This window comes from Dicentrarchus labrax, unplaced genomic scaffold (assembly GCF_905237075.1).
Source record: "Dicentrarchus labrax unplaced genomic scaffold, dlabrax2021, whole genome shotgun sequence".
Lineage (NCBI taxonomy): Eukaryota > Metazoa > Chordata > Actinopteri > Moronidae > Dicentrarchus > Dicentrarchus labrax.
In genome coordinates this window covers 9942593-9960086 of record NW_026136711.1, presented here as the reverse complement: position 1 = coordinate 9960086, position 17494 = coordinate 9942593, and the positions used below count along the sequence as shown (strand labels likewise).

The 17494-nt window shown below is 41.4% G+C and overlaps 1 protein-coding gene across 11 annotated transcripts in view; it reads left to right on the top strand.

Annotated features, from left to right (window-relative positions):
- Positions 1-17258, top strand: part of chl1b (cell adhesion molecule L1-like b) — a 62668-nt gene extending 45410 nt beyond the window's left edge. For 6 of the 11 annotated variants that reach the window (XM_051415474.1, XM_051415476.1, XM_051415470.1 and 3 more), the window contains 12 exons: positions 341-563; positions 1678-1793; positions 2016-2220; positions 2353-2475; positions 6472-6651; positions 7874-7903; positions 8720-8791; positions 11145-11252; positions 11442-11600; positions 11997-12128; positions 13107-13179; positions 15338-17258. In XM_051415474.1, the coding sequence (XP_051271434.1) occupies positions 341-563; positions 1678-1793; positions 2016-2220; positions 2353-2475; positions 6472-6651; positions 7874-7903; positions 8720-8791; positions 11145-11252; positions 11442-11600; positions 11997-12128; positions 13107-13179; positions 15338-15542 (1626 nt within the window). In that variant the 3' untranslated portion in view covers positions 15543-17258. Of the gene's footprint in view, positions 1-340; positions 564-1677; positions 1794-2015; positions 2221-2352; positions 2476-6471; positions 6652-7873; positions 7904-8719; positions 8792-11144; positions 11253-11441; positions 11601-11996; positions 12129-13106; positions 13180-13320; positions 13401-15337 lie in introns of all 11 variants that reach the window. The other 5 variants (XM_051415478.1, XM_051415477.1, XM_051415479.1 and 2 more) reach the window with 5 other exon arrangements.
- Positions 17259-17494: the final 236 nt, after the last annotated feature.

Genomic DNA, 17494 nt, shown 5'->3' with positions numbered 1-17494 from the left:
TTGCTTTCGTGGATAATGGTATCTTGTTCTATTTCTCACGGTCCAACTTCCATGTGGAGATAAATCTTTTCATCTATGATGTCTTGCAAGCCCTATATCAAAGCAGAGCCATGCTGCTAGACCAGGTCAATTGTTCCATTGTTTTATTAGATAGGGGGATAAAACACTGCCAGTGTTCCAAGCACAGTTCACTGGGCTAGCTTGTCATTTTAATCCCACAGAGGCAGTGACATTGAGCGGTGAAATACAAGAAGTGTCTTATGCAACTGTGAATGTCTCTATGAAACTATTCACACCATTGTTCTTCCTTCTTTTGCCTTCTTATCCTTCCATTATTTAGCCCTTGTTACCCATTGAGCACAATGGTCCCGGTCTGGAGTATAAGGTGAGTTACAGGAGACAGGACTTGGAGGAGGACTGGCAGGAACACATGGTGAAGAGACACTCGTTTGTGGTGAAGAACACTCCCACCTTTGTGCCCTACGAGATCAAGATCCAAGCAAAGAACAATCAGGGCTGGGGCCCCGACCCCAAGATAGTGACTGGCTACTCAGGAGAGGACTGTGAGTAGTGATCTTTGTTGCGAATATGTTTGATAAAAGGTCTATGAGTAATGTGAAAGGGATGACGAAACAGCAAGGAAGTATCACCCAACTTCCCCGTAGCTCTAGGGAGCGAACGGCAGGCGAACGGCAGGCAAACTTAGCGGCGAGCTGGTGGACATAGTGGAGCATTAAGCAGCTGCAAGTCTAGCCATACATTCTCTGGTCAAAAATCGAATTAAATAAACAGGAAGTGTTTCTGTTTCAGTAAGAGCGAGAGCACCATCTAGAAAAAGCCAGACTTTTGAATATTTGCATCTGTTTTCTTGTTGCTATTTTTGTTGAAAAGACATTGCAGATAATACTCCTGGTGGATCAAATTGATTATGTGTCTGGAGTTTACTGGCTTGAACTCGTATTGTCCCTGCGTATTGAGGTTCACAAACTTTCCACTCACCTCTCGCTGCCACTGTATCTTAAGGATATGTGATTTTATGGAGAAAGATGTGGTTTAATTAAAATCTTTCTTTTTCCCCTTTCTGCTTAACTCTGATATTTTCAGCTCAGTATTCAGGTGGATTTTGTGAAATGATTTATTTATAAGCTTTCTGATCTTGTTGAAATATTTTAGCCTTGGAGTTTGACTTAGACTTTTCAGTTTCAAGGTTGTGTACTGTAGAAGTTACAGTAAAAGAGTAAAACAATCTGTACAGAAGTTTACTGTATTTCCTGTGTTTAGCTTTCTTCTGGACTTGCCCCCAGGAAGTCACCTCAGGTCATGACTCTTCCTCTTGTGTCCTCACTCAAATATGGTGTTACTAAATGCAGTATTTACACCCTTTAGCTCGGTGGTTTTGTCATTTATGTTAGCTTTTGTGACTGTGGGTAGAGTCAGGTGATATCCGTCCCTAATAGGTGTTCCTGTGAATAGATCATCACTAAATAGAGGTAGTACAATAGTATTTTTGGTATTTCTTGTCTTTTGTACATTTATGATGTTGTATTAGTATGAAAGGATTTGAGGTCTTTTCTGTATAACTCAAACTGGTTTATCTGCAAGTCTTTACTCAATGCTCTTGTTTTTCCATGACTCACTTTCATCATACTGTAAATTCTAATGTGTTTGCCTTTGCAGTTCCCTCTGCTGCACCTGATGATGTAGCTGTGGAGGTGATGAACAGCTCAGTGGTCAAGGTTAGCTGGACGCGTGTACACAAGGACAAGTTACATGGACATCTGGGAGGCTACAGGGTAATACCTCAAAAAACAGAGCTTTGCTTTTAGACACAGCTTAAAAGGAATGGCCCTGACCTTGCTCTAAACGTTTGCTTCTCTCACCCCGCTCTGTCTCCTTTATTTGGCCAGCTCAGGGCACAGACCCCGAGAAAAATACCCCAATAACTCATCCAGCGTCCTCTCACACATATACATATTTATGATATACAAAGTTTGTGCGTCTCTTTCACTATGCAGATAAACTGGTGGCGTCTGCGCAGTCTGGTGGACTCAAAGAAAAGCCACGGAGACAAACACACTCTAACGATCCCGGGGGACAGGAACCATGCTGCCGTACCGGGACTAACGCCCTTCTCTGAGTACAGCCTTATCGTCATGACCTTCAACGGGCGGGGCAACGGCCCGGGCAGCCATCCCGTCAACTTCAAAACCCCAGAGGGAGGTAGGATTGTGGAAAAACAGCATGGAGTGTATTGATTCACAACTACTGAAGGGAAAATCTAATAATAGCCAAAGAAAGTGGGTTGCAAAATTCGACTGCTCACTGTGTGTATTACCTTCTTTGCCCCCACAGTCCCGGAGAAAAATCCTGTTTTCAGGGTCACAGATGTACAGAAGCACACTGTCTCTTTGGTCTGGGCACCGCCATTGGAGCCTAATGGGATTCTCACCGGGTACCTCCTGGAGTATCAGCTCAGTACGTATTCCTACACCTCATCCTTAGACTTAACTAACTCAAATATAACAACTATGCCCTTTCTGTTGCCAGGAGGATATATTGTTTCTTCCCGTGTTTAATGGTGTTTACACTCCTCTGTTCCTCTTCAGCTTGAACCCTCTTAAGAAAAAAGAAATTGAGTGTATATAAAAACACACAGGCCATGTATTTCAATTTGGAAACAGTGACTGCATATCAGAGACCTGAACAGCTTCACTGTTTTAAACGCACAACCTCTACCTCCATATTATATTCCATTGTGTTGATACAGACAGGAGTGTATTGCTAAAAGAAAGGAGGAGGATCTTTGACTTGGTGGTGATTGTCTAACCCGTGATCCTCAGCAAAGAGAGGAAAATCATTGTGTTGCTCTAATAGGGTCTGGGTCACTGTGAGATCAGAGTGTGTGTATAGGAAACATGTCAGGGTGATGTCTGCCGGCCTGCGTGTCACGATCATGCCTTGGCTAGTGCTGACCAGGGCCACAGTGTCACAGTCTGTTAAGGTCCACTTTTACTGACCCAGTCCTGTCCGCAGGGGACATCTTCAACATAGCTCACAGTCCCCGGGGAGATACCATCACCGAACACATCCCATGCGTGCACACACTTCTGCTGTCCTTAAACAAAAGTCATAACCAAGCTAATGACTAACTTCCAACATCATCGTAGTGCCGCATTTCCCGGCTAATTGAGTTTGATTTGGCGGCTGCACAAGAGGGCCAAGTGTCATACAGTATTTCAGGAGAGGACGTTTTCATTGTGCCACAGCAATAAAGCTGATGGACTCTTTGAAGTGTGACTTTTTTTTTAAGTCCCCTTGAAGGAAGTCATGTGCGAAATGTTGAGGATAATGTAGCCAGCTGTCAGTGGATCATCAGTGACACACAAGTGAAATTTCAAACTGCAGCGCAGCTGTTTTTGGGCTACGCCCATCTTCACAGCAGCCTTCACATCTCACAGGTTTCACAAGAAGGCCTTGTTGTAACAACATTTAAAACACATGCAGGAAAACCAGCGTGTTGAAACAGTCTGGGCCTGCTTTACGTATTGAAATGGCACATTGTCTTTGTGAAACCGGATCATTGTATCAAATTGTCAACACAGAAGATGAGTTAGTTTATCAGTATACTAGCCTGCTGATAGAAGCAGAGGGATGTGTCCAGTAGATGTGGAAATGATAGAAGCTTTTCGTCTTCCACTACACTGATAATAACGGCTGTTCACTGACCTCATACAGAAAGTTTTTGCTAGTATTCTTCTCTAAATAAATTCCTGAATGTAAAGGCTGAATGTATCCTCAAGCTCCCCTCACCACTGAGTGGGTGGCATGGTCAGACTAACTTAAAGAGCTGCTAACCCACTCTAAAGCCCAGGGCACTGTAGGCCACTACAGACTAAACACCTATTAGCCTGCCTTTCAGGAAGCTAGTGAGACCACTTGACAAGACATAGATAAGTGTGTGACAGAGGTGAAGGGCTCACATAACATCCATTCTGACATTTCATTTTTTTTTTCCTTATTTATTGAAAGCAGTTATCATATACCTACAATGCATATAGTATTATGTTTTGCTGTGGCAAGAGTAGTAGCTATAGTTTTTATTTACGCTGCAAATCTTCTCTGCACATTTTTTTCTTAACGCTTAAGACCATTTGATATTTGGCTTACTGTAAGGGCAAGAGTGGACTAAGCAAAGTTTGCACTGCATTGATCTGAAATATCTACACAAGCAGGAGTTATAAATGACCTTCAGTTCAGTCTGTTTTTCCTTCCCTTTTGAGCTGAAGTCATGCTAACTGAGTCATTCTCAGATTTCAGTGTCTGCAAGTCTTGGTCTGATATTTGGCTCAGCAGGGCTGAAGAATATTTGGAGATATTGTTGTCTGAAGTCAGTGGAAGTGCCAAAGTCTGCACCCTTCAGCCAGTTCACTCTATAAGATCATGTGCACCAGTTGTCAGGCCTGAGTGTTTCCGGATAAGTGACAAAGTATCCATCCATGGGGTAGAAACGTGACACTTGTGGCCTCTTCCCTGTAGCAGCCTGGATTGCATAATTTACCAAAAATGGACCATTTCTGTCCCTAGAGACAAAACAAAACCAACAAAAAAATCGTGATGTCTGATAACAGTGGGCGGTGTCCCGGCAAAAACAGGAGCAGACCAATACATTCTTGTCATTGTTTCTGTTGCCTCCTACCAGAGAGACGTGGCAACTCTTTCAAAGCAAAGGTCACTTCAACACCTGCTGTGTTTGTTTTTATTACAAAGAACATAAATGCCACCTCCCTACCTACTGGGCCTGCTTTACGTAGTGAAAAATGATATCCCATCACAAAGTAGACAGAGACAACACCAATACATTCTAGTTGTTGTGAATGTGCAGGACACAATCCACTTGTTTGTTAAATGCAAATAACATTTTGAAGGGGGTATTAAGCCAAACAAGCAAATGACAGCATGTCTTTTGCTAAAGCCAAAATAGCAAGTGCGGAGGCCAAACTGATCAGCGACATTTGCCTTCTTTGGCATTGCTGAAATGTCTTGTGATTGTCAGTTGGAAGTATTTTGAAATGCCAGTGGTTGTAGAGTCTTTTGCTACAGAACAGAGTGCAAGCTGAAAGTTAAACATTTCAGGGGCGAATTCCCAAAGAATGGATCGCGGTCGGTGAAAGCACCATGAATTGTGCATCTTGCAACAGATATCTGCCCGGTCCCTAGGTCCATCTCTAAAAAAAGATATTGCGCTGACGATATTACAGAGCAAACGCACCCATTAAGGTTTTTGCAAAAGTTTTGCATCTTTTAAATGTCCATCTGCAGTTTTCTGTAGTGGTCCCAGTAATATTTGTTCTTAAGGTGTAGCATGTCACGTGATAGGGTTAAACGCTTTGAGTCAAAACATTTTATATATGCAGTTCGAAGAACGATACTTTTGAACTGTATCTACTTTATATTAACTCCTGCTACTCTTCCATTTGGTGCTGTCTGCAGAATGTCTCTAGTTTCATGCAGTGACTGTTATTTGGGGTGTGCACTCTTGCTCATGCCTCTGGGCACATGGAGAGCTTTTTTCTGTTCTACTCTGCTCTCTGCTGGAATGTTACAGTGCGTAACCGTCGTCTCCGTTTCTCACAGCAGTGGGTTTTATGTTGTTTTGCAGTTTCATTCCCTCATGGTGAATATTAGGTATTGTACTATCTGAACCATCTCTGCGCATATGATGTGATGTGCTATGGCCTTGCCTGGCTACAATCACTGCTGCAATATCACTGTAATGTTTGGGCCTGAAAGCGTTTATAAATGCGCTTCAGTTACCACCTGCTCTCAGAAGACGCTAATCATTTTCACTGTAACTGAGTGAGGCTCATTTGCATAGAAAGGGGACAATTTTGTGGCAAACTTATTTGAACTAATTTAAACGTGCTGGCATTGCAGTCAGAGGTGCATTTCACCCTTTGGAGGTGCTTTGAGAAAATATTATTTTGTCTTATTTGGCCACAAAAGCCGCTCTGTCCTTTTGTAAAATTCGTCCGTCAGTGTGTATGGGAATCACTCAGTCACTAGGAAAGAATTATTTACAACCTTTCGGATTTTCTCTGTTTTTATGAACTTATCTAAAAGCATGCATGAGTAATTCCAGCAATGCTAATGGCAGTTACCACTTGACAAAGAAAAATTGGGAGAAAGCGCTCTTATTACAGTCTAAGTACCAGTTATGTGGACTGTAAACTACAGCAGGCACTTGTACACCACATGTTCACTGTAATTACAATCAAGTTACAGGGTATGAGACAGGGTTTAGTAGTAGGCGAGGTGGGAGTTCCTCATTGTTTCAAGGGTATGAGCTAGTGTACAGAGTAATCTCTAGGTCCCTACTAAATGCTGATGTGTTACCAACTTATTCCCAGTATTCTGTTTTTTGTGAACTGTAATCTTAAGCATTAACCTTTTTTTGGCAACTTTTATGTCTAGTCAATGACACCGAGGAAGTGGGCCCCCTGCAGACAGTAGACATCAGCAACCCCGACACCACCAAGTGGACCCTGCGTGACTTGGAGCCTGTGAGCAAATACAAGTTGTACCTGCGCTCCTGCACCACGGTGGGCTGCGGGCTCGTTGTCAGCGAGGAGTGCACCACTACCCTGGAAACAAGTGAGTGATAGAGGGTCCAGAAAGCAATTGACTAAGCGTTGTATGTGTGGGTGGGTGAGCGTGTTGCTTCCTGGTGGAGACAACGAGAACACGGACTAACTATAAGGTGCAGAATTGGCTGGGCAGAATTGAAGTCAAGTAGGTGACGAAGCCATTTGACTGTTTCAAAATGGCTTTGAACTAGTGGAATATGATGTATGCCTGTGCAGCCAAGCTTTTCATATCTCCATGTAAGTAATTTTTGTGGATAAACAATTTTATATGGGTGTAGTGAAGGTTTTCATTTGTCACTGTCATGAGAGAGCAAGTGCTTATTGATTGGACAGAGAAAGTGAGCTATGAAACAATCAGCTAAGAAAGAAAATTGCTTTGAGCAGGAGGGAAACTGAAGGTTTTGATACTGAAATTGTGTAATCATGAAAGAGTTGGTGGGTAAGTAATCATAATGAGCCGGCTTGTAGCATGTAATCTTTTCTTTTCAATTACATATCATTTGTGGAGGACTGCACGCCATAGTTGAGCTCAAGCTCAAGTCAAGCTTCTGTGAGATTGCGGGCAGTGGTATGAATGATTGGATGGGAAATGAAACAAGAAACAGCGCTTGGATTCACCCGAGTGTCAGTAAAAATGAACTGCAGCAACAGATACTGTCAGCATAAATAACTGGGTGGCGCTTTTAATACGAATGCAACCCAAAGAAATTTAGTATGTAATTCAAGTTGTTATGCAAAAACAAAAAGCTCAATATACTGTTGAAACACACTGCAGGTGTTGAATATGCGAGCGATTACTTAGTGTTTACTGGAAGAATCCTTACAATCACAGAAAGAAACTTAATTGGCTCTTTGGGTTTGTTTATTTGCATGCTGAAAAGCCAGCAAAAGTGATTACAGGAAGAAGGTCTCATTTTTTATGTATTGAATTGCAATTTTGTGGAGCTATTACACGTGTGTGTGTGTGTGGGGGGGGACTTAAGATTTGAGCATGAAAGTTATTTGTGGCAGCTGTACTATAACTGTGTGTGTATGTCCGTGTTGTTTTTGTTAATTGCCCTCTGCCAGCTTCCTCTTCAACCACTAAAAAAGTGCATTGCTTTGAGCATTACCTTTGATCATACAGTGTGTACTGTTAATGTGTGTGAATGTGTAAACGTCTGCTTAGCAATGCATTGCTTGTCCCTTCTGTCTTTTTCTTTCTTTCTGTTCTTTTTTCCACCCCGCAGCTTCCACTTTGGCTTCCACTGTTGGCCTCAGTATGTAGATCTGTGTTCATGCAGAAACTGTGGCATGTCATACCTACACATACAGTCCCAAATACAGCTGATAACATACTTCATTCTGGAATTATACACTTTTAAATACGCTGTATGTTGGTATGACATGTTAAACAGTCATGATTATTATTTTAGCTAGCACGTGCATGCTTTAGATTTAGCAATGTCGACAGGTGTGGATGCTACAGGCCTGAATAAATCATTCAGGTTTTGAGTGTCAAACAGTTTTACACATTTTATTTTGTCTGTACAGAATTAACAAAGCGCCAAACACTCAGTTCCTCTGCAGATAATTGACCTTGTCTGCTGTTTGCCCTTGCCATCAGCAGAGAGCACTCTGATGCCTCCTTTCATTAGAAAAATGTCAACTTCTTCTTAGATAAAGTTTGTGGCTTCCTCTCGAATGATAATGAGTAAGCTAATTATAAATTCATATTAATCTTGGCTCATTAGTGACTGTAAACGAATATTGACTTTTATCCTAGCAACAGCACACTTAATGCAACTTGTCTAACTCAAGCTGAGGAAATAAATGATGCTTTAAGAGCAAAACCCAGGAAGAGCATCAGACACGCCAGACATCCGTCCTTCTTCCTTTTAACGATGCAAAAAAGAACATGAATTCACTTTTAAAAGGTTCATGATCAAGTCAGTTAAACAGCATTTCACATGTAGCCTTTGTGATTAGCTACTAACTTTAGAGTTTAGCAGGAAATAGCATGTGTGCTAACAGTAGAATGCAGTGCCCCAAGCTCTAATCCAAATTGTAACCACAAGGTCTGTCTTTCTTTTCAGGCAAGTCAGCTTCCCCCTCACCTCCAAGCACTCCAAAGTCCCCAGTGACCAAACCCACTCGTTCCACCATAGGTAGAGCTGCAGCACATTGTGACACAACAAAAAAAACAGTGAAATCATAAATATGGAAAAATATGAAACCAAATACATGTTTTATCTGAACATTTTGCAGTTGCTAGGTGACATGATGACCTCCCTGGACTCATTTGGTTGGCTTTTCTCTTAAAGTACATTGAAAAACAAAAACACTAAATATTATGTGGGCTAATTAGCTGTTTCATGTGTTGTTTTTATAGTTGATGTTGTTTCCAGTGGAAACAAGGGTTGAAATTTTAGGTTAACAGCTCAATTTTATTGTTTGACAAGTGCATACTGATGAAAAAGCCGGTTGTAATTTCTCTGCTGTACCACTAGGGAAATCTAGGATACTAGATCTATATCCCGAGCCGACAGTGTAGCTGTAGAGTGCAGTCACTTGAAGGGGACAAATATGTCTAATTGTCAGTGATTGATTTGTTGGGCCCCAGCCCCCCCTGTGCACATCAGTGTATTGACCCAACAGTCACCTGACATTTCCATGTAATCTTCAACAGGGTAAACACCAACACGGCAAGACAAGAGGTTGTCCGGGGCAGAATGCGAGTTGAGAGAATATAGTGAGGTGGAAAGTCCTCCTGGGCTGTGCCGGGGAGGTATGAGCTCATACTGGGAGGGTGATATTTACAGGACACTGGGATAAGTGGATAAGTGGAAGCTGTTGAAAGCTCCCATATCAGAATATTTTCTGGCCTCTCCTTATAAAAAGAAAAAAAGCCTGCTGACTTTGAAGCAGCATCTTGCAGGGCATCAGCTCCCTGCTGGGGGAGCAGCTGCTTTCTGCAGCATTTAATAGCAAGCTGAGGCGCGGCAGTGACAAAACACGGCAGCCAGCCTTGGGATATTTTTAGTTCAGGGGCCTATGTCAGTCGAAGTCATCGTGCAGTTCCAATGATTGGAATTACCGTAGTTGCAGACTAATCCATCAACATTAGTCAGAGAGTGTCATTTGCAGTGGTTGGGATGGGCAGCACAGACGCAGGTGTCCGTGTGTGCTGAATTATCAACCTGAGCAAATAATGCACCTGAGCTGGAGACACAGCAGAAGATTTGCATGTTTGCCATGGGGAAATGAAGTGGATTGTGCTCTGTTGACTAGCTTAGACAGCTGCTGTCAAGGCATACTTTCCCCATACTAATGATGCACATCATTCACTACATTATTAGATTTTCCCAGTTGGGTTTCAAAAGGCTACATTACATATGTCGGAGGTAGATGAAGCTTATTGCAAGTGAAATATGCTCTTGCTTTCAAAGCTAATAACATGAAATAATGATTATTAAAGCCCACTAATAATTGGATAGATCAAAGAAAGAGAGTATAATCAGGGCTGTAGCTAGCATTTTAATTCAATTCAATTCAATTTTATTTGTATAGCACCAATTTATAACAGAAGTTATCTCAGGACACTTTTCAAATAGAGCAGGTCTAGACCGAACTCCTTATAACATAGATTACAGGGACTCAACAGTACCCACTGAGACCAGTGAGTCAGTGAAGATGGTTGCAGGTTGACTTCGTATCATCTGTCCACTGAAAAACAGCCTCTTGGCAAACTTTCTAGGAATGTTTAATTAATGTGTTCTGTAATAAAATAAAAAAATATTCATTTAATTTTTTCACTGACTAAATGATGAATCATTGAATAATCAATTGATTAATACATAATGAAAATAATCATTAGTATAAACATCTTGTAAAGTGACTATTACTTGGAAACTAATATTAAACAGAAGGATTTGGTATTTCTCCAGAATTATTACATTAAATATAATATAACAGTGAATTTAATGAATAAAATTAGGAAAAAAAGAGGCAATCTGAATTCTGACCTTTCAGTAGGGGTCATTTGACCTCAGTACTGTATTTCTAAAATTGTGGTTATGGCCTTGAGTATAACTAGTATCGACCAGTGTGGGCGTGTAGAATATCTCTCTGTGATATGACAATAATGTAAAACATGAACTATATAAAACATTCAGGAATCATCACATAGTTTTGATGACAAATCTCCCTTTAAGATCGCTGCCGATCTCCATTTAGCTTCGCAGGCTCCACCTGCGATCCCATTTCCATATCCACATTACTCTTGTCATTTTTATTGTTGAGGGATTCACCCGACGTCCCCCTCTGTCGGACGTAATTGATGCCTCCTTACACTAGTGTTAGTGTTAGTGTTCTCTTTCACAGAAGGTGAAGAGCAGCATCCTTCATCACGTAATAACAACACTCCTAACCCCTCCACGATGGCTTTGATCTGCTTTGTCCTTTACTAACCCCTCTTTGCCACTTTCTCTCCTTTCTCATCTTCTCTCATTTCTCCGTCAGTCCCGGCCTTGTTGAATGTTCACTCAGCTGTTAGTGACAGCTTTGCAAATATCAGCTGGATTTCTGGAGGAGAGCACAGGGAGTTTTATATTGCATATATGAACAACCGTAAGCTCATATTTTTTCCTCTGTTCGTTTCTGGACGTTGGTAGAGTGATCTGAAGTAGACTGTGTAGGTGAAACTTTAGATGTGCTGTGTCTGAAATGTTCCTTCATGTCTTTTCATTCATATCTTCACTACATTCAATATCATTCCCATGAGAACTAACCCATCCTGATCATTCACCCTCTGCACAGGTGAGGGTCTCTGGAAGATATCAGAGGCCTTAAACACCTCTAAGAATTTCCACATCATTGACGGGCTGGAACCTGGGGCAGAGTACACTGTGCGCCTTATAAACAGCCGGGTTGATAATTCTAGTATATTTGAAGATGTTATCTCGACCGGGTCAACAGGTGAGGAGGCAAACCAAAACAGCTCAAACTGAAACTAAAAGAAAACAAAGTAAAGCCAGGCAAAACTAATTGACCTCTCATTGAACAGACTGCACCCAGTGCGTCCTTGAGCGGTGACTCAAGCCGCGGTGTGTGGTCCTTCGCGGTGTCACTAGGATTTAATTTAGCCGCGCGGACTGGCTGAGAGGAATTACATTTGTACAGCGTTCCTTACTTGATTAATTAGACAAGCAGGATTAGCTGTTTAATATTAATATTGGACCGTTTCCATCAGCGGCGCGCCCTGCCACCTCCTGCCTTTGCATCAGATAGGCTTTGTCGATCGTAAACATTCAATCAAGTGTCCCGATGAAAAGGCCAAGGCGTGTCAAAGTCACCGGGTTTTGTTCTCCTCAGGTCTGGCCAGCATCCACGGAGGAATATCCACCCAGGGCTGGTTTATCGGCCTGATGTGTGCCATCGCTCTCCTCACACTCATTGTGTTGATCGCCTGCTTTGTCAACAGAAATAAAGGAGGGAAGTATTCTGGTAGGTGCTCACTTATAAGCACACACACATCACCTTGCTTGCTTGAATACTAATTGCTGCTTTGAGGATCATTATGTTTCCACTTCACCGTTTGTTGCTATGAAAGAAATTATAAATCATTCTCGAAGCTATTAAAGGAATACGTAAGCTGATAAGTTTTGTTTATTTCGGGGCACAGAATTATTTTAATGCAAATTTATACATAAAAAAGGCTTGTGTATTGATAGGAAAATGAGCATTTCTACTGTATGTCCGGCCTTTGAATTTTGCATCATTTAGACATGCAGCTTTTTCCAGCTACAATCTAAACAAAGTGCAGCCCACAGCGAGACAAAATGCAAATGCTGCACACGGGGTGGCTGCTCAGGGAATGATGACATAAGCTCTGTGGTATCTCAATGTTATTCCTCCTATTGGGGACACGAGAGTCCTTATCGGCTTTATTATTCACAGCTAATGGCCATCAGGTTGTCATCTGGGCAGCGATCGCTTCACTCGTCAGCAGAAAAAAGAGCGAGACGCAGCTCTGTCCTTTGTTTTCTTATTAAGTTCTCATTATCACCCGTAGCTGCAGCAACCTTTTCTTTCATTTGCCCGAGCCGTGTGTTTCTTTTCTGTTACATCACATATAGAACTATACATTTCATTTGCATTGTGTTTTTGCTCTGCATTTATTTTAAAAAAGAACATGTAGATATAATGTTTTATAGAAGATAAAGCTTGAATTTTAGAAGTGAATTAGAATAGATTTGGAAACATGATATCCAAATGTATTCAAACCTATTTGAAACATTTATTTGACACGTTGCAATCTTTTCTAAGGCTTGCATGATCTTTCATTCATTGAATAAGTGCAGGGAATCAGGGACTGAGACTCAGACTTATTCAAACAACGTAACAGTCAGGGGACACAGTGATCTTCATTGGCAGCCGTCTCTTGTGGAAATCACTGATATCTTCTCTTCATTTTGTGAGCAGTAAAAGAAAAAGAGGACCTTCACCCAGACGTGGAATCCCAGGGCATGAATGACGACACATTTTGTGAATACAGGTAAGCCTAACCCTCGGAGCACTATTTCACCACCTCACTGCAAGTCACGTGCAACAGTGTATGATTTTCTCTTCTGCTAGCGGTCGTTTTCCATCCTCTTCTCTCAGTAATTTTCTCTGCATTTCTCCTCTCGCTGAAAAGACAACCCCACATGCACGAGGTTCAAGTGGAGCATTACACTTCTTCTGTTCAACACGTTTGACGGACTGAGTAACCGGAAAGTATGTGATAAACAGCAGTAGCATCCCTCAGCTGTTTACACCTCAGTGTTGTAGGAGTGGTAGCATCCCTTTATAGGACACTGTGAGCTTAGATACAGTGTTGGTGGTGTTTGTGATAGACATTGCATCATAAAGGGAGCCACAGGGTCGTTCGGATGTTGCCATTTTCTGTCCGGATGGAGCTAAATGCAGGCTGCCCAGCACACAGCAGGAGGCTGAAACCAATCAGTGTAAAGCAGCTCATCTCCAGGGTAGTAATATCTGGGCACGTTTCATTAATCCTTTAGTGGTCCAATTCATAACAATCTACCGCAGTATGAGTGTAATTCTCCAATCAGTGGGATCTGCACAGCACAACAAATCCTGATGTGATGAAGTCAAAAGTGCCTCAGTGTACTTTGTCCCGTTGATTCCAGGTGCAGGTTGCCCCAGCTATTAATAAATATATCATGAAGTTTGTGTGTTTTATAACTACTAGTTAGTTTCAAACGAGTGCTTTGCTGATGTTCGGTTGTGTCTCAGATTGTAAAGACTTCAGTAATGTGCAGACCTCCTGCTGGGACACATCTGTAATAAAAAAAAAAACATCAACAGCAACATAGTACAACAAGAAGTTTCTTTAGATTGGAACATAACTTGCAAAAATAATATTTTTAGGGGAACAAATGATATAGTAAACTTAAAGGAATAGTTCAACATTTGGGGAAATACACTTATTCACGTTCTTGCTGAGAGTTAGATGAGACGATCTAGACCACTCTCATGTCTGCACGGAAAATATGAAGCTACCTCCAGCAGCCAGTTAGCTTAGCTTAGCACAAAGACTGGCAGAAACTATGTCTTGGCCGGGTCTTTACTGGTTGCCTGGCAACTGTACGGTGACCATGAGACTTTATAAAGCTTGTTTTTAAAAAGCTACATATAATGTATGTTAATGTAGAGGTGCTGGTAGGTGGATTTTGTTAGCCGGCTAGTTGTTTCCCTCTGTTTACAGTTGTTTTAGCAACCTTTTCTTTCAAAAGAGCCATTTTGGCCCAAAAACTTCAGCAGCATGGGTGGTGAAGGCTTACAAATCTGTCCACACATTATTCAATTCTCTATTTAATGTACAGAAATGCAAGTTGTATCCATCCCCATCTAACCCATCTAACTCAGTGAGTTCATTCAAGTAATGCTTTATGCTTTAAGTGACCATCCTTTTTAAATGAAAGTATGAATGCTTTTTAAGACCCTTTTTATCCTAAACTCTCTAAATAAACTAACATCTCTGAACACTGTGACACTGTAACGTAACACAAACTCTTGATATGTCATCCAGTCCATAACAGTACTCATGTAGACTGGGTCAGCCAACATTATTGGCATATCGTTTTATAATTTGTGGTATAATACCTTACCTACACCTGACACTGAAATATTTAGTTACAGCTAAGAACTCATTTGTGCACTGTGACACATTTTAACTGAGCGATCTCCACTTAGCAAATACTTATGATATAACAAGGCTGGGTTTGACTTTACCGACAGGTGGTGCAAGTGGCTCCAGGGTCAGGATCCAGAAAGTTACTTATGAAACTAATCACATAAAAGCGCGTTATGTTTAGTGGTCCGGCAGTTAAAATGCGTCACCGGACCACAGCATGTGCAGCCTCAAAAATCAGCACCAGTTTAATATCCCCTCAATATCTCATTTCTCATCCAGTCGTCGCTTTGTCATACGCATTGATGCATGCGCAGCGTAGTGATTAATATTGTCTCAACATGTGCGCCTGTGTGATTATTTCCCATTGGTCAGCCAGAGGTAATGTCAGTCACAGAGGCTCATCATAGAGGCAGTGATAGCTCCAGCCTGCACCTTCCCATCCTCTCCAATAAACCATAGAGTGAAGCCATGGGTGAAATGAGGTGATTCTAAATCCACTGTGCCCCTCTTGCAGTGACAACGACGAGAAGCCACTGAAGGGCAGCCAGCACTCGCTGAGCAGAGAGATCAAAGCAGGGGACAGCGGGGACAGCCTGGTGGACTACGGCGACGAGGACGTTCAGTTCAACGAGGACGGCTCCTTTATCGGCGAATACGCCGGGCGAAAGGAGAAGAGGGTGTCTGCTGAGATCAAAGCCACCGTTCAGACCCCGGCATGAGGAGCAGAACCGCCATCCATCCATCGTCCCCCGGACACCGTTTTCATTAAACCTGCTGGGAGGAACAAATGAAAGAGGAAACAGACATTATCCATACCGAGCACAAGTTTTGTGTCAAATGTAATGTGTCATTGCCAACTGCACACTGCCACTCTCATTTTATAAAGCTCTGTTTTGTCAAGTTGCAACAGAATGGCCATTACTAAATACTGTGTATATATAGTGTATATTGTATGTGCGAATTGTCTTTTTTTTATAATTATTATTACACAAAAAATTTAGAGGGCTTGGATTTTTTTTTTTTATCTCCATTACTTCAGCTGCAGTACTGTTTGTACAAATGTTTCACTCTCCATTGCACATCATTATATGCAGCTTTGCCTCCGATGTCATCTTGTAGCAGACCACACATAAGTGGGCATATCAAGTTGATATTTTTCAATTGGAGTGAATATTACTGACCTTTTATATTTGAAATGGAGTCATTAAATATGATGTAAGATGTGTATAAAGGTTGCCTATTAACTTATTTTTTTCCAGTGGTTTTATACCTGACAAAATAACAAGGACATTTGCATATCCTTACATATCACAAACACTGATTCTCGAGTCATGAATCACCCTGTGATGTTAGAAGAAAATATAATTTAGTTATTATGTCTTGTTTAGCATTTAGAGCCATTGGACAGTATAAATCACAAACCTCAGTCTGTGCTTACCGTAACAGCCCATTACACGTCACTGCTGTAAGATCTGGAAGACTTTCAAAAATGTAATCCATGACACGTTAAAACTGTGTTAGAACTATAATTACAGTTCTGTCCAGTTTAAAGACAAAATATATTACAATGCTACTGCTGCCAATAGCTGGTGGCAGGCAGGTCGCCACAAAGTCTTTAAAGAAATAATTTTACACATTGGGCTTTTTGTTCAGAGAGTAAATATGAAGCTACGGCTAGCAGTCGGCTAACTTATCTTAGCATAAAGACTAGCCGTTTCCCTCTATTTCCAGTCTTTATGCTAGGCTAAGCTAACTCATCCAAACATTTCCCGAGACATCAAACGATTCCATCAAAGCGGTACTCCAGTGATCTGTTGTTTTTCTTAAATAATGTTGGTCAAAATCAGAACAGTCCCTAGTGTACATCAAACTCCAGTGCTAGATCCCACACTTCCCATAATTCATCTTTCTTTCATTAGAAAGATGCTATCAGGTAAAAACCAGAGTCTTTCAAAGTCCCCGCCCCCAGTAACGCACTCATTTGTAGTCTAAAAATCCTAACCCTGGTGACATCACCATGACATCATCAGGGTTATTTTTTTAAACTCCAGAGCGGTATATGTCCGCTGAGTAGTTCCCTCCATGATCAATAAACGTAACTATTTTCATGTGTGAATTGGTGGAGTGCCCTTTAAGAAGAAAGTGTATAGTTCCTGTGATGGATTAGACTCTTTTTGTAATCAGATTACTGTAATCTGGCTTCCTACCCTGCTGACAGACAATATACTGTAGTCACACACTGTTACACCAGTCTTAACAAGCCTGACTCTGTTACTTTCAATATACTGCCAATCAAACCACAACCACTATGTTGTTCTGCATTAACTTTAGCACCATATTCAGAAAATTTGCAATGTTTTGTAAAAATTCAGCCATTGCATGTTAAGAATGTTAATTGGTGTTTTTTGATGTCATTAAATTGCTTTACTTTCTTACATCCTGGTAATGGTCTGACTGCCTGTTTGGTCACAGCCATCACTAACGGAAGGTTATTATTGTTCTTGATATCTGAAGTACTGTTTGTATTGCCCCCATAGATGAATAAATGACTGAATAAATCTCTGCCTTTACCGCCAGTCAGCAGTAAAATATGACCTGAGAGAAAGCAGTTCCTGGTGAAACGTCCTCATTCCCTCTGAATAAAATAGAAGATGTTTGACAAATTGTTCCC